The following is a 19,785-nucleotide window of genomic DNA, read 5'->3' on the forward strand; positions in this document are numbered from 1 at the left end:
TTTTTTAATGTTGTTATGGCCCCACTTAGAGAAGATTCAAGGAGGCATAACATCCTTTGCCAGAACCTTCAGTGAGTCACACTACTTTGGAGGCCCACAATTCCCCCATCAGAAACTAAATTGATTCGGATCCACATGCAGAAGGGAAGGCTTAGAGATTGTGTGTGTGTAGCCTTGTGCTCTCCTGACAGAGGGTTACGACCAAGGAAAAGCACGTAGCCAGTGATTTTTCTAGTCCTGAGATTTTATAATATTAAAAAAAAAAAATTAAGGTTGCCTCCCTCCAAAAAAGAACTGAACACCATCTTATTTCAACCAGGTTGAGAAGCAAAACAAACTGAAAATAGTTTTTAATTGCCCTTGGCTTTTTCTTATCTCTCATAGCTGATACTTTTTGGTGCCCATTTTCTTTAAGACTCTGACTATGCTTTGTAGTTAACTTTGGAGGTGGATAAGACCTAATTCTATAAGCTTGGGTTGCTTTGGACTGTTCAAACTATACTTATGTTTTATCTTAGAGCCTCTCAACTTAGTCTTCTGCAAACATTCCTAAATCAACCCTAATGGGGGGTTCTCTAGTGCTTCGTGTCGAAGTCCGCTCCCTGATTCTTAATGTCGCTCATTTCCATGAATGAACACATCTTCAGAAAGAGCACTTTCAAAAAGTTTGTGGAAGACATGTTGACCAAAGTTCTCAAATAATTAGGTGAATAGACTCATTAGGAAGAGGGTCATTAATGAAGCTGGTCAAGGAAAGGCTAAATGTTACTGTAGAAATTCCCTGAGCAGGTGTAATTTTAGAAGCGATTATCTTGGATTCTTTCCAGGATCGAGATTCTTGGAGTCTACTCCTTTGTATCCACACCCACACACGTGTGTGTTCTCATAGACAAATGTCCAGGTGACTAAAGCTCTTTCTTTGTGTTTGTTTGTATGATGCTTTATTGTAAAAAATATCAACTGGGAGACAGTGAACTTTCTCATTCTGCTGCAAACCTATCCAGGTCTTCTTTTATCATGTAATGTCATGATGCTTTCTCTTTCTTGGTCTTCTAAGAAGAAAATAGAACTTGACTTGCTAGAATTGGGTTGGAATCATCAAGTTATCCTTTTTTCTCACAGGATGGGTTTTGCTCCAAGCTGGACAGGGAGAAGGAGCCTTGGGAAATCAGAGCTATGAGCAATCATCCCCTGTGTATATTTGCTTTGTTACTTTTCACCATTTTCCCTATAGAAACTTACATCTGAGTAAAACAAATTCTGGTTAATTGGGACTGGTGTAGAGTTGGTTTTCGGCAAGTGGGATTTTCATTGAACTTTCAATGAAATCCTATAATCAAGAGGACTTTTCCTTGTTCATGGTAAAGTTAAGGATGACTTACCTTAGGAGATTTCATTCTTCCTTTGGATTTGGAGAGGATGCTAAACATTAAGTTCAAGTGTTGTGGTGGGGCTCTTCCTCATTTTTTAAAGAGATTTTCTACTGTGTCTTGATTACCTGTATGCACTGGAAAAGAAACTAGTCTTTATTACTACTTAGACTTGAGCCAGGAGAAAATTCTCAATTGCTTTGGTCATAAGTATATTCAGATTCAGGTCTGCCTTCTCCCTGTTTCCCAATTCAACTGGATCCCATTCCTCAAAACCTTTTATAAGGCAAGCATTGTACTAACAATGATTAACCCAGAAGGTTTGAGATTTCTGCTCAGTGTCTTTTAATTTATGGGTATTAGCATCATTGTTAGTAAATGAAAATCTCTTAGTAGTAATGCCATATTATTACCACATTAATAAAAGTTGGAAACGGGGATGCCATTCTGAGTCTATCTCTGATTGGAATGGGTTTTGCTAAGAAAAACTGAGCTTGAAATTAGAATTTTATAAGTCAGTAAAGTCATAACCAACAAATGAGAGCTGAAGTTCCCGACGCGTGGAACCATTTCAAAACCTTATCTCATGGAGCCCTCCACGGCTGTATTCAGAGAAGCAGTGTAAATATGTCACTGACAAGAGTAAACACTGTAATTAGGAACCACAAATCATAAAAAGATGTGTTCCCTCCAAGGGTGAGTAATAATTTTGATGTAAAGAGGCTGGACATCCCCACCCACTGCAGTGGTCAGAACTCGGTACACCAATTCCCCTAACTGAAAAGACTGTCTCCGCAGCACCTGTGGCCTCACAGAGTTGGTCTACTCTGGGTTCTGGGAACCAAGCACCAGTACCCTCTGCTGAGTTGGTGACCATAGGCCAATAGGATTATCCTCTTAACCTGTGCACGCGACTCTCTCTTGTTTTGTCGTGATGGTTTCTCTTCTTTCAGGAATCGTCAACAAAAGCAACGTGGTGACAGCGAGTACCTCCATCCAGCTCCTGGATGAACGGAAATCTCCTGTGGTGGCAGGTAAAGGATGGATTTTAGTCAATTAATTTAATAAGCATGGCCTCCATTCAATCTGGCCAATCAACTGCTTCTACACGGTGTGTCCATTCTTCACAGAGTAAGTTTTGAAAGGAAACAAAAATGAAAAATTATTTCTTTCTTAGCTTGGTGTCATCATTACAACTCCAGGTTCTGACAGCTGACTGTGTTGGATGGAACCACGGGAATCTTTCCCAGCACCCTTCCCCTTCAACTCTGAGCCAGTAAGAAACTGTTGGTATACACAGAGGAGAATTTCTTGGACGTAGGCAGCATGCTCGTTTAAAGTAAGCTCCAGAGCTGAAATGTGCCTTCTGTGGAGAGCCCGAGATTTTCACCCCTCTCCTCCTGCTAAGGAATTGGAGTTAGATGTATATTCAAGCGCCAGGTTTGGGACCAGGAGAAAGCTGAAATGTTTCATGAGGTAGTCTTGAGTTGTCAAAGAAATCCTGTCTCTGGCTTTTGCCATCTCTTTCACTCTCAAGGGTGGCAGTAGATGTCTGTGGTGGCTGGGGCTTTCGTTGCTGACCTTTTGGCCTGACCAAAAGTCGGACCTAGGGTCTGACTGACTGACCTAGGGTCTGAAACTGCCCCCAAGTGTTCCTTGGAGGACAGCTGATGACAAAAATGGAGTCTGTAAGTTTGTCCGGCGCATCGTCTATTTCTGACATTGGTGGAGCCATTGGTTGGTGGACGGGATGGGCAAGACCCTCCAAGCACCATCGTGATGCTGGTTCGATTTACTAAAGGGAGTTGTTCCATTTCTGGGAAGCCTCCCTGAATGAGCTGTACTGTAGGGGGACATTGAACATCAGATATTGTGTCTTTGCACACTGTGAATATTTGTGGGAAGGACTACGAATGGAGCAGACATGTTTGAAGTGGTTGTTCTCTGGCTGGGAAACACTGGGCTCTTTTCCCCACTTTATTTCTGACTTAGCCTACGCATCCTAATTGTATTAGTAGGGATTGAAAGAGCTGGGGGCAGTTGCCCTGGGTATTCCTGGCTTGTTGGATAGGGGAAGGAAGACGGTCTTACGTATCTGACTTGTATAGCCTCTTGAACTAGACAGACCTGTAATTAATCAGCCAGGAGGTAAGGACTCTGGGGATTCACGGCAGCTGTCTTCAGATTTTGTCACCTAGCATCTCCTTGAAGAAGAAAGTAGGAGATGGGGTCATCGAACTCAGTAGGGTTTACTTTTGCTCAAAGGAGGTGAGCCTTGCTTACCCCTAGGGTGACCCTTCCAGCTCGTTCTGGAGGCTTGTTATCTCCTTGGATTGGGGCCACTCCCGCAGCAGCTGTCAAAGACATGGTCTGACCAAAGTGACTATGCGTCTGTTTGGAATTTACTGAAAACATTTTCGTTAGATTTCTGATTCAGTCATCGTGAAGAATGTTCTGTGTGGGCCGTAAGATCACCGTGCCCAGCCCAGCCACCCCAGTCCAGGCTGGCAAACCCAGCTCAAATGTTTCCAAACACCTATTATTTCATAAATGTCTGGCTGAGTATGGGTGAAATGGGAACTCGGCCTGGTACTGTGCATGTAGTGTGGAGGAGAACATGAGTTTTCCAGATGGTTTGCTGATCTAAACTGGTCTACTGTGGAGTGATATGGCTGCCCAGAGACCACAGGCAGGTCCTGAGACATGCTTTGGCCAACCGTGAGTGGGTGGAAGAGAGATCCTGCTGTTTACTGCTACTCAGTGTGCATCAGCCGGTCCCCATCTTCAGAAGATAATTATAGAGCAAGACAAAGAAGCAAGGTTACCCAAGGAACTGTGTTTAATACTTAGCTTTCAAAACTGGTGGTGATTAACCTTCTTTTGAAGAGTATGTTTGGTAGACGTAAGTAAAACAGATTTGATCGGTCTGCTCTTGAAGGCCGCTGGGGATGCGGCACCATGAAGGCAATGACCTGAGGAGGACCCTTCCGTCTCCAAGAGCAGAGTGGCCTCTCCAGCTCTCCCCGCAGTTGCTGTTGACTCTGACTCACCCATCATGTCACTGTGTGATTAGGTTCAGTAACTTTCTTCTGTGTATTTTCCTCAAGTTAAGTAGACATTGTTTACTCCTCTAAAATAAAAAAAAAGGTCATTTTAATTGGGGAAGAAGCCTTGTTTTGGCAAGGGAAGCTGAATATGTGAGCAGGCTTGCCCCCACCAGTGTGCCTCCCACAGCAGAGGGAAAATAGCCAACTGGCAGTAATTTGGGGTTTCAATGAAATCCTTGTGTTAAATCGAAATGTCTCTGGAAGGAAAGGTGTACAACTTTGCAAACAGGTATCAAGGATGACTTTGAAAGGCCTGTGCTTCTCTCAGGCCTGATCTGGCATTCTCGTGTTTATTGGCTCTGTGTGTGTGTGTTTGGGACTGAAAGAGTTGCTTGTTTTGTTTTGTTTCTGCTTTATTCTTTTTTTTCCTTTCTTTCTCTCGTTTTTTCTTGTTGTCTTTTTTTTTAAACAAAAACATGTAGATACTCATCTGTCAATGACATCTTTGAAGAAAGGGCAGTCCAACTGGGCAGGATGCCATCTGTGCGTCAGCCTTTGGTGCATAAATGGGCCCCATCCATCTTCTTGGCCGAGGACGTTGCTTGCAGTCCTTCTCTTGAGGGACCTGCCAGCTTTCCAGCTGCCACTAGTGTGCTGGATTTTCTTAATGGCTTTCCCACTGCAATGGAAGAGGTGGTAGGACTTTCTCTTTGGCCTACCAAATCTCTCCAGAACCCTGGAACTTTCTGTGAGTGTCAGGCCCCTCATTCATTTTTATGTTGTTACTAGGAACACAAACTTCAGACTATAAAGTCCACATAGGTTTGTCTCTCCCTCTGTCACCAGCTAAATGTGTGGTCTGGGGTCTCTGAAGGTCTATCTAAAATAAGATCAGGATCATTGCCTCCCTCACCTTACTCTGGCTTGATTTGGGGATAAAATGAAAAAAAAATTAGAATATGAAAAAGTACAAAAATGCTAGGATTTGGCGTGACCTATTTTTATCTTCAAGTAGGCAGCATATTCATTGACTCATTTATCACTATTTCCCGATCCCCTTCTTTTACCAGGAGCTCTAGATATACTCAAGTTCAAGAACCAGGCTCCACAATGCCATTCCCTTCCTCCCCTAGAGACCTGTAAAATAGCAGTTATTTTTAAAGCCATGTCCACAAAGGGCAGGTGAATAGAAAAGCTGGACAATTATCCAGAAGGTCGCGGAAGTCAAAGACTTCGCTCTTTTCCTCTCCCGTCACTCAAAACAGAACCCTATAGAGTGCCCGAGGCACGGTGGTGTGATCTTCAATAAGAATTTTATAAAATGAATTGAACTTGTAGAAACCTGTTCTGCCCTCACTTAGTTATTATGGACTTGAGTTCCATAAGTCATGTAGATCATGTGTTAATTCTCTACCATGCTCTTAATGGGGAGACTGGGCCCTATGGACCAAAGACTGCTTCTACCACGAGAGGACAGAAATGACATGGAGAGAAAAAGAGATGCACAGAGGGAAGACCTGAGTCCCCAGGGAAGGTGGAACTGTGCGGGGAACTTCTCCCCTCCTTGGATCATTTGTCCACCCCCCACCCCCCGTTCTCCTTCTGGACTCACTCTGACAAATACACAATACAGCATCTCGGTTTTCCCTAATGAAGTTCAGATTTCAGGATTTTTTAAATAACAGATAATAAATTTCGATTTTTTTTGCATTTGCTTTACAATGTAAATTTTAGCATATCAGAATCTAGAACCTCTTCTACAAGTGTTCCAGGTGGATTTCTTAAGTAAAATTTAAAAACTCTCCAAAGGCAAGGGCACTCGCGATTATCTTTGTATTCCCAGTACTAAGCACAAAGATTGATATGTGACAAAATTGTCAAAGATTGTGGCAGAATAAATAACTCACAGGAGATGGGCTTCATTTTCTTCTGTCCTGTGTAGGTACGTAAGTGCGAATTTTACTGTCCAGACAAGGGGAACACAGTATTTGACAAAAACTCTAAGAGGCACAGTCAGCAGCTACAACTCCAATCCATGCCCTAGTAATCGGACACAGACCACTATGGATATTTTAAGGAATAGAAGAACTGTATAGTGCCCTAACCTAATGGCAGCTGTGCTGGCCCAGTAGTTATCTCTGCATCAGTAAATGTCTTTTCTGAGGTCTGAGTGTTGAAGGGATGCTTAGGATAGCTAATCTCATCAGCAGCGAAAAAAAAAAAAAAGAAAAAAGCCTATGAGAGACCCTAGAGAGACCCTAGAGGCATTGTTTTCCTACATAAGCAATTTTTTTTTTAAGATTTTATTTATTTATTGATAGAGAGACAGTGAAAGAGAGCATGAGCGAGGAGAAGGTCAGAGAGAGAAGCAGACTCCCCATGGAGCTGGGAGCCCGATGTGGGACTCGATCCCGGGACTCCGGGATCATGACCTGAGCCGAAGGCAGTCGTCCAACCAACTGAGCCACCCAGGCGTCCCGGGAAGCAATTTTTTTTTAAGCAGATTTTTTTGAGATGTGATTTACACACCAAAAATTCACCTATTTAAAGTGTAAAATTCAATTATTTTTTGTAAATTTGGGGGAGCTCTGATATGCCAGTCTGTTTCTTCAAAAGAAACATGCTAAAAAATAAAAAGAAACATAAAAATATAAAAATATATAAAAAATATTTAAAAAAATAAAAAGAAAGACATTAAATCCATTCATTGGGGGGAATTTGAAAATGGGGTGATGTGGCCTCATTTGCATAATTCTAGGCAGTTCAGTGAAGGGGAATGCTTGATGTTGGGACAGATCTCACTTTAACCAGCTAATTAGGGAACAGATGAACACTGTGGGCCACTAGCTATTGTCAGGTATGTGATATTTAAACCGAGTCTACTGCTTAATATGAACCTTTCATTAGAAATGGGTGAATAATGGTTGGCAAGATGTTGTAGGCAAGTCATCAGATTAATAATATTCCTTTGGTGGCATTTCACGTATTTGGGGCATACTAGCTAACTAGTATGGCAGGAATTACTGCATACTTGTTAATCTGCGTGGCTAAGCTTCTAGTTTGTCAGATCTGAGCAATAGGAGTATTTCATCTTGGCAAAAATGAATACTTACTCATTAAACCAGTAGTTCTCCACCAGGGGCAATTCCATCCCACCCAGGGGACATTTGGTAGCCCGGGGCAACATTTTTGTTCCAACTGGGTAAGAGGGGATGCTACTGGCATCTAGTGGCTAGACGTCGGGGATTCTGTTAAACATCCTATAAGACACAGGACAGACCCTGAAAACATGAAGAATTATCTGGCCCAAAATGTCAGTAGGGGAGAAATTGAGAAAACGATAGGCAAACTCCAACTTTTAGCACTTTCAAATTCAAATTCAAATTCAAGGAGTTAGCTCAGTGGGTTAAAGCCTCTGCATTCAGCTCAGGTCATTATCTCAGGGTTTTGGGATGGAGCCCCATATTGGGCTCTCTGCTCAGCAGGGAGCCTGCTGCCCCCTACCCCCCGCCCCCAAGTCTGCCTCTGCCTACTTGTGATCTTTGTCTGTCAAATAAACAAATAAAATCTTTAAAAAAAAAAAATTCAGATTCAAAATGTTTTCCCTTATAGGCCCATTTATAAAAAAAAAAAAATCTTGTTCCATTTCTTCATTCTGTAATTAAATCTTTCAATACATGTAAATCTAGCACGTACTGTGGACCTAGTGCTGGGGACATAGCTGGGAACAAGCACCCTCGAGGTCATTGCCGAGTGTCTGGAGGGTTGTTGGCTGATAGACTAGCAGGGCGCTGTTGGCATGGCGTCGCACCTGGAGGCTGGGGTGACAGCTGCCCAGCGAAGAATCCTCCCACTCAAAGGCCACAGCACTCCCCGAAAACACTGAGAAAGACCCAGCTGCTGCCAATGGAGAGCTCCGTTTGTGCGGGATGCACAGAAACAGACACGTATTGCCCGGATGGGAGAAATGGGAGGAGGGGGGCGAGAAGAAGGGCCTCAGAGTGGTAAATACTTTAAAAAATTGACCGTGTTAGGGCGTCTAATGGCTCAACCAGTGAAGCTTCTGCCTTCAGCTCCAATCATGATCTCGGAGTGGTGGGATGGAGTCCTCCATCAGGCTCCCTGCTCAGCAGGGGAGTCCGCTTCGCCCTCAGGCCCGCCCCCCTACGCATGCGCTCGCTCGCGCTCTCTCTCTCTCTCTCTCTCTCTCTCTCTCGCACGCGCAAATGAGTAAGTAAATTTTTAAAATCTTAAAGAAGAAAACAGATAAGGGTAAAGAGAGGAGGTGATGCTGGCTGTGGCAAAGGCAGAGATGCGTGCTCTACTTCACCCATGTCTGTTTGGCTGTGTGGTGGAGCTGTGTCTCTCCAGCCTGGGAAGGTTGGGGCAGGTCAGGGAAGGCCTGACCTGAGCAGCGCGTTGCAGGGGGTGAGATGCAGCCCCCATGCCCAGATCCGTGGGAAGGGCATTCCAGGCAGACGGAACCACTTCAAGAATCTTGAGTGAGATCTCTCCTGCATGTTGTAGCCACGTTCCAGGTGGGTGCTGTGAGACACAGATGAGCATCTCAGGTGTCAGGGGTATTTAGTGCGATCTTGAAGCAGGACCAACAGGCAGGTTGGCAGATGACCCAGGGAGAGGTGGGGCACCCAAGGCAGGTCTGTGTTCTAAATGTCAGCTACGAGGTGAGGCTTTTTATGTGTTTGGTATTTGGTTTTCTGCTTTTTTTTTTTTTTAAGCTGACAAATAGCAACAATGCAAGAGCACAAAGAGGTCTAAGCCAGTATGACTGACAATAGCAAACATCACAGAAATGGGTTAATGGCGGGGCTGCCAATTGTGCTGTATTTCAAGTCGCCACATAGAACAGCTGCTCCGCATACCACCGTAGGCAGGGAGGGGGGGCACGGTAAGGATTCCTGTTCCAGGAATAAAAATAGCCCAGAGTTTTGAGAAACCGGATCCCGGTGTGCTAACTCCCCAGGATACTCACTGCCAGGAGTCGCTGTCCTTTTATAAACCTTATCAAAAGCTCCAGCGTATCCTCCACCCAAAAATCAGTGGCAGAATTTTCAGATAACAAGTCCTCATGCCCGGCTTGTGCATTCTGAATCAGCAAGTTGAGACTCCTCTCTTCGAGGTCAGGGTGTGAGTTGGGCATTAAAGCCAACGTGAACTAAGGCTTTGGAAGTGAGCCCAGGGCCTTTTCACCTCTCTTATAAAATGAGGTTGATGGGGGCTTCAGTTGGGTTTCTAAAGCAACCTCGTTTTTGAAGAGGGAGATTAGTTTTATCATCACAGACAAGGGCAGAGATTTACCAATAATGGGGAATAACTTACACCCAGGTTCTATCTGGTTTTAGGGAACCCTGTCAAGGGGATTCCTGTCAAGAGAAATAAATTTGCTATAAATATAGATAAAGGGCTTGACCATGAGTAGCAGCTAAATTATCATTGCGGTTGCTTCTGTTGTACTGCTGGCTACACCCACCACTACTCACTCGCCCGTACTTAACAGCCACGTGCTGTTCTCTGTGAAAACTTGCACAGGAAATTCCATTCCATTATCTTGACATGTTTCACAAAACTTTGAGACATGCATTTTCAGGTACCTGTGCCTCAGAGCAGAGGATGGCCAACTATAGCCCATGGGACCACATCTGGGCTGCAGCCAATTTTGCTTTGTTTTTTTATAGTTTTATTGAGATATATTTCCCACTATAAAATTCACCCATGTAAAGGATACAATTTATTGGACTTTAGTGTATTCACAGAGTTGTGCAACCATCACCACAATCTAATTTTAGAACAATTTCAGGGTGCCTGGAGTGCTCAGTTGGTTAAGCCTCCGACGCTTGGTTTCAGCTCAGGTTATGATCTCACCATTGGGAGATGGACCCTTGCATTGGGCTCCATCATCAGTGCAGAGTCTGCCTCTCTCTCCCTCTCCCTCTGCTTCAACCCCTGCTGTGCTGTCTCTGTTTCTCAAATAAATAAATAAAATAAATTTAGAATAATTTCAACATTCCAGAAAGAACCCCTTGTACATAGACACTCTCATTCTTGATATCCTATTTCCTATCCCAGCCACAGGATACCACAAATTTACTTTCTGTCTTTATGGATTTGCCTATTTTGGACTTCGCAGATATAGGGAAACATACAGACCATGGCCTTGTGTGATTAGCTTCTTTCACTTAGCTTAATGCTTTCAAGGTCAGTCCATATTATAGTATATGTCAATACTTTGTTTCTTTACTGCCAAATGGTATTCCATCATGTGTACATACACCATTTTGTTTATCCATTCACCAGCTGATGGACATTTGGGTTCCCGTTTTTTAGCTATTATTACCAATGTTGATATGAACATTCATTTGCATGCTTTTGCGTTGCTATCTATTTCCATTTCTCTTGGGTAGTAGACACCGAAGAGTGGCATTTTGATGTCATGTGGTAACTCTGTATTTGATATTTTCTAGAACTACCAAGCTGTTTTCCAAAGTGGCTACATCATCTTACAGTCCCATCAGCAATGTATAAGGGTTCCAATTTTTCCACACCTTCAGCAGTACTTGCTGCTGTCTTCTTGATTTTAGCCATCCTAGTGGGTATGAAGTGATTTGCATTTCCCTAATAACTAGGAAAGTCTACACCACTTCTGCTTTGATGAAAATATGCCATAATCTATTTAAAAAACAAAACAAAACATAAAACACTAATTTGTTGACTCACTTATTTCACCATCTTTTTATCTTATCAAAATGAAGTGGATATTTAAATCAGAGGCTATGTAAATAAATGTTGAAGACAGAGATTCATGTTATCAGAAGGTGCCTATCTGTTGTGCCTAATGTTTTTGTATATGCGGTTACACAGAAATCCCAATCAAAGATCCCAAGCCTTCTAAAAATATATGCTTTCGTTGTCAGTCAAGATAGTGATTTACTTAATCTTTGCTCTGGTTTATAAACCTCTGAACAGTGTAATCAGCATAATGCTTGGTAGAGCATTGGAAGTGCCCTCACATGCTTTGGTGGAAAACAGTTTATGGGATTGTTTTTTTCCCAGCATGGCTCATGAGAGATTTGGGGATTTATTTAGAGGCCTTTATCCAGGCAAATCTCCTAGTGACCTTGTTGGGATCTTGATCTTGTTTAAGACTAGAATATATGTGACTCATGCGAAGTGATGTGCCCACAGAGGATAAATGAGCTGATGTGAAACTCCCCTCCCCGGAAGAGAGGGACAGGCATCAGCAGAGTCCTCAGCGGGAGTATAAATACTCTGACAGTCAGTCTGAGAATTCTCCTATTCATGAAAAATGCTTTGGCCAGTTGATGGTGGGCAAGGGACAGTGCTGGTCAAAGACTTGGCATTCCCATGGCCTCCCAACGTCTGTGCCCACCTTGAGCTCCTGGGTTCTATTCTGGATAAAAAGTTCTGCATGAGACCAGCTTGTCATTCCTACTTCGAGACCAAATTATATGTGAACAGGCTGAGGCAGATGGGAGTATACGATGGTCTTTAAACAACAACAACAAAAAAAAAAAAAAAAAAGAAAGAAAGAAAGAAAGAAAAGAAATTTTGGAATGAATCTGTAGTTTATGGTCCTTTCTTATGCTTTTGATCCACTAACTTACTCCTACCAACTCCCAGATTTGTACTGATACAGTCAGGATTTAAAGCCAAAATTATTTTGTTATTGAATTATTTGCCTCATGCATTTCTTGCTCTGTTGTCCTATAGGATCATCCCACACCCCCCACCCCGACCCCATATTCTCTCCAGAACCCACCCCAGACAGGTTTCATCCACCGTGAAGTGCTTCTCTTTGATGCTACCTAGAACTTCTACATCATGGAATCCAAACTGCAAATATTCATTATCTCCCAGTTTCTGTGAGTCAGGGATCTGGGTCAAGTTTAGATAAGTCCTCAGATTCAGGGTCCCTCACAAAGGCTACAGTCCAAGTACTGTGCCAGGGTCTCTCATGGGGCTGCACTGAAAATGTTGTCGGAGCTGTGGTCTCATCTGAAGGCTCAACAAACAGAGGAAATGCTTCCACTTTCACTCCTGAGAGGCAGAGCAGCAGTCAGTCCTCACGGGTTGTTGGTCAGCAGCCTCCCTTACTTCCTTGCCATGTGGCTGTCTCCACAGGTCAACTCACAATGCACAGGGTCCTACATCATTCGACTTCTCATTACCCTGTAACCTCAGCTCTTTCTACTTCCGCCTTTACTCACTCAGCTACACTGCCCTTTTTTGTTCTTCAAGCGCATTAAACTTCTATGTCAGGGCCTTTGCACCTGATGTGCCTTCTCCCTGGGACAGTTTTCCTCTAGATACCTTCACCACTGACTCCATCTTTTCCTTCAAGATTCTGCTCAACTGTTTAATGAGAGGGATTTCCTGATCACCACGTATCAAGTAGAAACTCTTCTTCTCCCATTGTCTCCAGTACTCTGTGCCCCATACACCTGCTTTTCCACCACCTGATATGTATTTTATATGTCTTTATCTTCTCCTTCTGTGAGATGTTAGGTTCCATGGAGCATATACTTTATATTTGTTATTATCTGCTTCATCTCTGATAGTTAGAAAATTGACTGGCATGCAGAAGGTGCTTAGCATGTGTCAAATTATTGACTTTGCATTGTTTTGTAATCATATTAGCTAAATCACTCAGACTTAACTCTGACTTTAACTGATTTTAGTGCTTATCGCTGGCACTTGAATGGCATGTCTCCCACGTTTTTAAGATCTTCTTGCTCTCCTTCTCATCCTCCCCTTTCCTCTTGCTTTTCATAATTTGTCCTTCAATCAATTAAAGTAGCTCTTGAGTCATTTTTCTTCAAAAGCCATGTGTAGGTGGCACGCTCCCTGAACCATTATGTATTTGAGAACTGCAATCTTAGTTTTGTTCCTTGTTAAGTTTCATTTTTTATTTGTTTGGTTGCTTTCTGGATTCCAGAATTTTTAATTTGTTCCTTAAAACTTGAAAATTTTTACCAGGATCTATTTATTTTGTTTATATGTTTTTTTTTTCTAATATACACTGATTGAGACTTTCATGTACCAAGCACTAAGCTAGATTAACTTATAAGATTTTTTTTTCATTAATCTCTCTTATAGGAAGCTTTTCTTTATCTATATAATTGGAGTTTTTCTTTAGCTCAGAAAAGATACCTCCTCAGACTTTCTTTCCTTCTTTGATAAATTCTAATCTATTTATCAGGAAAACTAATTATCCATATGTTAGTGCTTCACATTTGCTCCTTCATTTCTATCATCATCTATTGCTTTCAGCTCGGTTTCTTTCTTCCCATATTCCTGGAGTTAATATTCTCTATTAGGTATTCTGTATCACTGATTCAATATGTTGCAATGGTTCCTTTGTACCTCTGATGGTGGCCGTGGTCTATTTTATTCATTTACTACTTAGTTATGTATTTATTTTTATTTATTATTTACTATTATTCATCATTTTTTAATTATTCATTAGTATTTTATGATTGTTTGCAATTATTTACCCCCTTTTTCTTATAAAGGGACCTAATATCCTTGCCCATTGCCATGTCAATCACTGTGCCTTCCTATTGGAGCTGTATGCTTCTGTGCTTCCTTAACTCTGAACTTAGCCAGATGCTTGTTGTTGCCAATGGAATGTGAGTGGGTATAATGACACCAAATCTAATCAGAAACTTAAAAATTTTACTGGGGTATGTTTTTAAAATAGATATTTCATGCTTCTTCTGCATCTTGTGGGCAGTGCTGCCTTTGTTCTCTCTCTCTCTCTCTTTTAATATCTTTTAGGAGGGTCTATTTAGGTTTCTTTCTTAATTTTCACCACCATTACAATGTGGGATGGTTGCCACTGAACAAGATGAATGACTTCCCCGTAAGTGTCCCTTATCGTTGACTTCAGATTACTCCTTGGAGGCTAAAATAGAAAACTATCTTGATATGCACAGCCTCTAAACAAACATCCAGTGTCTAAATGTCTTCCATCTAGAGTGGCATTGCAGGATGGGTAAGAGATCCCATGTGATCTGACTACTCAGGTGAACCAAAGTTATCTGTTGTTTTCATTCCTTGTAAGAAACAGTAGATAAAAACTGTAGCCTCTAAACTATGCTTATCTTACTGTCCTCCCTTGCTTGTATCATCCTATTATATGCTATTATTATTGAGATTCTTCCTCTCTCATGGAGGAATACAGCAAGATCTTCATGGCAGATATTGTAGGAGTTAAATGTCCGCAGACTTCTTCCATGAGAGGAAATGGTTTCCCTCTGGTTTGTGAGTCCCCTGTCTCAGAGGAAAGACTCCAGAGTAAGACTGGGTGGTGTAGACTTTCTTCCTTTGCATTCCTCTCATCTATCTCATGGTCATATCTCTTCTTTGGCTAGTGGGCATCCCTCCTGGAGACTTGGATATATGAGCAGCATTCCCAATTTCTAGACCCTCATAACTTTTTTTCTTCTTTGTATTCATGAGAAACGCTACTTAATAGGCAGTACTCAATTTCATCATTTTCTCAAGTAGCTGCAGGAGAGTACAGCTGAATTTCTACTCTTCCCATTCTAAGAACATCTTTACCAGCTCAGTAGGGTCATGAGTGATATAAGAACCTTCATTTTTCTTGGCTTTTCATCTGGTTTCCTGTGTCTTCGTGAGACCAGAGTCCTGACAGTGACACACTGGCTGGTGGTTGGGTTTCTTTTCTCTGCCATATTTTAAGGTAGGTGTTGGCAGTGCTAGGAAAGGATCCCAACTCTGACTTCTTCAAACCTGTCACATCCCATAAAGTGTTATTGGGTGTTGGCCTTAGACAGACCCACATCCAAATTCCTACTCCACTACTTACTAGTGTCACAACCTTGAACACATAACCCAAATCCAGTGATTGTCTTTCTTCTGTAATGTAGCCATGAAATACCTACATGATTTGGTTAATACGAGGCTTAGAAAAAATGAAAATATTACACTTGGGGAAATACTGGCACAAAATTGGGTGTTTAATAAACATTGAATGTGTTATTACAATTAATATAATAATGCCATAATCCTGAGACTGCGGTTCACACAGAATGCATGAAGAATGGTGGAGGGGGTTGTACTATTCTTGTATTATCCTGCAGCTGCACTTGTCAAGCCTATACCCAATTACCTGTATGACTTTGGAAAAGTCCTGTTCCATTTCCATGCTTCTCTTTGTAAAATAAACATAGAAATATATCAGAGTAAGAGATAGTTTTAATCTTTATTGTTAACTCCAGTTGGTTGGTACTGGGAACCCAGAAAACAGAACTGAAATGATTTTGAGGCCATAGTTGGGCTCAGAAGATCAATTTTCCATAACCTATTAGCAATGTCTAACGTGGGTAGGGAGGCTGGTTCTCACACTGTCCCAAATTTGCCAAGCCTGAACTAAATGCTCTTGAGGGATTTTCTCAGTGCCCAATCGTCTGGGTCTTCTTGATGGACCTTTGTAATTCAGTGACGTCCTGTCCATCTAAATGAATATTTAGTATCAGTGGAGTCAAAAGTATGTGTGGGTATTCCAGTTAAGAATCTGAAAGGGGCATGTGGGTAGCACAGTTTGTTAAGTATCCGACTTCTGGTTTTGGCTCAGGTCATGATCTCAGGGTCCTGGCATCGAGCCCCACAACAGGCTCCACACTCAGAGGGAAGTCTGCTTGAGATTCCCTCTCCTTCTGCCTCTCCCGCTTGTGCTCTCTCTGTCTCTCTTAAATAAATAAATATAATCTTTAAAAAAAAAAAAAAAGAATCTGAAAGGAGAGTGGTAGACCATGAAGCTGGTTCTCCAAATGGAATGAGGTTTTGAGACTTCATTGCAATTAAAGAAAGAAAGAAAGGCAAGCATTTTCATCAAAACAGAAAACAAAATAGTTCCCTAAAGTTATGCATATAAACCACATCCCAGTGATGCCATGTAGGGTTTAGAATATCTTTTGCTGGTAGATTTCTGTCCAATAACATTTAGCAATGGATTTAGCAATGGTGGGTTTGACCAAACCAGAAACAGTTATTTCCTGATTTCCAATTGAAAGTTATAGGTTTCTAACAGTTGTATGATCATATTAATGTGTGCTGCAGACAGATTATTTTAGAAACTGATTTGTCCACTTCCTTTGACATTTAGGATCTAAGACAATAGTGTCTTATTTCTGGGGTAACTTGGTTAACACGGGTAATGAGATTCGATTTTTATGAACCTCCAGGAGGAAATCATGTGAATCACTTCTCAGTCTTGCATTTTGGCAAGGAAAAATTAAACACCCAAGTTGTCTGTTGGTGTTCTATACATCTTAAGCACAGCATTCTTCTTGCAAGTCAGGGATACTCGCCTTAGTTTTAAAAGCTTTGGGGGCGCCTAGGTGGCTCAGTGGGTTAAAGCCTCTGCCTTCAGCTCGGGTCATGATCCCAGGGTCCTGGGATCAAGCCCTGCATTGGGCTCTGCTCAGCGGGGAGCCTGCTTCCCACTCTCTCTTTGCCTGCCTCTCTGCCTACTTGTGATCTCTGTCAAATAAATAAATAAAATCTTTAAAAAAAAAACACTTTTCAGGTATCGATTTGACACTTTCTCTACAATTTCTGTGGCAGGGTATATTCTTCATACTTACTTTATATATGCCTCACTTCAGACAGTTACAACATCTGTTGGGTCCGGCTGTTGTGAGTTTGTGATCTCTGGCAAAACAAAAATCACTAGTCTATAGTCATGCTATTCTACTAAATATGATTTTAAAAAAACAAACAAACCAGTATTTTAGATGGTTTTCTCAGAAACTATCAATACTCTACACGAATTTTGTTCACAGCGATTGCTCAGCAAGGCTCTATGGTAGAAGGGCATTTGTTGAGGGGAATTTATGAATATGACAGCAGTGATAAGCAGCTGAAAATAATCTATGAGACGTTTTCAAATTACCCCTCATGAGCTGTAGTCCTTGTGAAAGATAATTTGCGGTTCTCACAGAATACCCTGCAAATTGGGTCTTTCATCTGCGATGTTTTTTATAGTTAAAACATTTCATTTCTCATATTAACAAGTGATAACTCTGCATTTGTTCGTCTAAACAATTTAATTTCTATTTTTCTGTGCCGAGAGGCTGTTGACATTTCAGGGTACGTAATTATTTTCATTGCCAACTGCTGTTTGTGGTGACTGTAGGCAAAAGATAGAAATCTGAATATACTTGGGCATTGTTTTAAATCATTTTCCGTAAAGACTCATCCTAAAACAGGGATCTGTTTGCCTGAGTTATCATCTGTACTTAGAAACCTAACAGGACATGGGTGTTCATGAGCAAGGAGTCTAGTCTCACTCCAGGTTTTCTGCGGTGTACTGGAAGGTCTCTCATATACCCACTGTGGGCAGAGGGAGGGGGTTGACCTGCGGTATCACCAGACCTCTGGCAGAGCCCTATGCACTCACCATCTGAAGTCTCAGTAGCAAAAGGGAACATGTGTTATTGGCCTTGGTAGCTCCCAGTTTACGTAATACCTGGTCAAGGATCTTAGTGCTGGTTGCCAGGATTACATGACAAACGCTCACGGGAACACCTCTCACCATGCCTGGTACCTAGCATGAGATCTAGAAACATTTGGTGAATTGAGGACATGGGGATGACATATAAAAAGATCTTCTAAATTTCCTTTGTCATGTTGCCTTCTTGCCCAAGGACTTCCAGTCTGGGGCAAAGGAAAGAATGATTTTTTTTTTTTCCCCCACCTGGAAAGCAGCCATTCTGTCCTGAGACTGGATGTTCAGCCATACTTACAGAAGAGCCACCCAACACAGAGCAGAAAGGAGGCACCAGTGCTTGGGACTATATTCTCTGGGGTCTGGGCTTGATCTGAAAACATGCTAATTTTTTCAATCTACTCCTCAACGTATCGAAGTTTATTTTAACATTCAGAAAAAAACGAACAACAGTGTTGATACTGCCCATTCCACCCCCCACCCCCCAAACCATGTAGCAAAATTGCTATCTTTAGCTTGCAGTGTGCAGTGCCCACACTAGATGTGAGGCCCTGTGGACAGGTGTAGATGGCCTGTCTGATATTTAGGGGCACATCTGTGTGTGTCCCGTGGGGTAGGCTATGGTGAGTTCCTCAGTGTTTCCCACAGCCTCTTTATATTATTGGCTGAGGCTCTGGCTTCATCCGACAGGGAGAAAATGCTGCTTGTGGGGACCTCCCATTTGCATTCCAGGTTAGGGAATGGACTACTAATTTAGGATCCAAACTGATTTTTACATGGCCTGAAGGAGTGAATGTAGAGCCAGCACCCTGAATGGCAAATGTGTTTTATCCTTTGAACCGATTCCAATTGATTCGTTCTGGTTGCCTATAGTGCTGTCTTAAGAAGGCATCTGTGTTGCATCAGGGCTCAGCTGGGAGGAGTGCTGGGATTGATTAGCGATGTCTGTCAAGGCCTCTGGAGGGACCGCTGACCCTATATTTGCCATTCTTTGCTTTTGACGTGTCCTTAACTCCTCTCTGTGAAACGATTTTAATACTAACAGGTGACTCTAAGTATGAGACAGGGCATCATGAAAGAGAGCAGGTAGATGACATTTTAAGAAAACCTAGCATGAGAAAATGCACATTTACAAAATGCAGAAATCTGGAGCCAATTATTGCCATTACAGAAAGATTCCATGAAAGGCTCCTTTAAATAGCGAGCTCCCCTACTGCATTAAAATGATGATTTAATTTACAAAAATTCACTTCTCATGCAACTCTTCAGGACTGCGCCTGTGGAGAAAAGCAAGCCACACCTGATTTTTTTTTTTTTTAAACCTCAACCTAAATAATGTTCAGGATGCCTGCTGCCACCTATCCTGAGTCTCTTGATAATTTCCACTCTCTGCAGACTTCCTTCCTACTTCCTCTCCCGGAGTGTTGAGTAGACAGTCTGGGTGGTGGTCAACAGCGCCGGCTTCCACCGTGCCCACGGCTGCATTTCATTAGTGGGTAAACTGATTGCTCCCAGTATGTTTATGTGTGGGTGCGGCTGTACAAGTCTGTGCACTCCGTGCCCTGTGTGTGTAGATAGAGATACACACAAGCCATTATCTTGCTCTCAGCCCAACCTAAATTCATTCCTGCTGTAAGAGTTATAAATGGAAGGTTCCAATAGCCCGGTGGATACAGCCTTTCAGAACATGTGCCCCGGATTCCAACTCCCCGTCCTCTTTGTGTTTGTTTATATGTTATTTACCCTTGCATCAGAAAACTTCCCCAGACCCTGGGCCTGAGTCCCATTATCCAGACATGGAACCCTCCTCTTCCTCTGTGGCCTAGAAAGCCCCAAATGGTTTTCTGATTTAGAA

General features: G+C 42.2%; 1 protein-coding gene across 1 annotated transcript in view; it reads left to right on the forward strand.

Annotated features, from left to right (window-relative positions):
• The window catches only part of CACNA2D3 (calcium voltage-gated channel auxiliary subunit alpha2delta 3), an 867,979-nt gene that overhangs the window by 696,226 nt on the left and 151,968 nt on the right, over positions 1 to 19,785 (forward strand). Inside the window, exon 27 of the mRNA XM_059161213.1 lies at positions 2,324 to 2,404. Coding sequence (XP_059017196.1) covers positions 2,324 to 2,404 — 81 coding nt within the window. The remainder of the gene's footprint in view (positions 1 to 2,323; positions 2,405 to 19,785) is intronic.

This window comes from Mustela lutreola, chromosome 2 (assembly GCF_030435805.1).
Source record: "Mustela lutreola isolate mMusLut2 chromosome 2, mMusLut2.pri, whole genome shotgun sequence".
NCBI lineage: Eukaryota > Metazoa > Chordata > Mammalia > Carnivora > Mustelidae > Mustela > Mustela lutreola.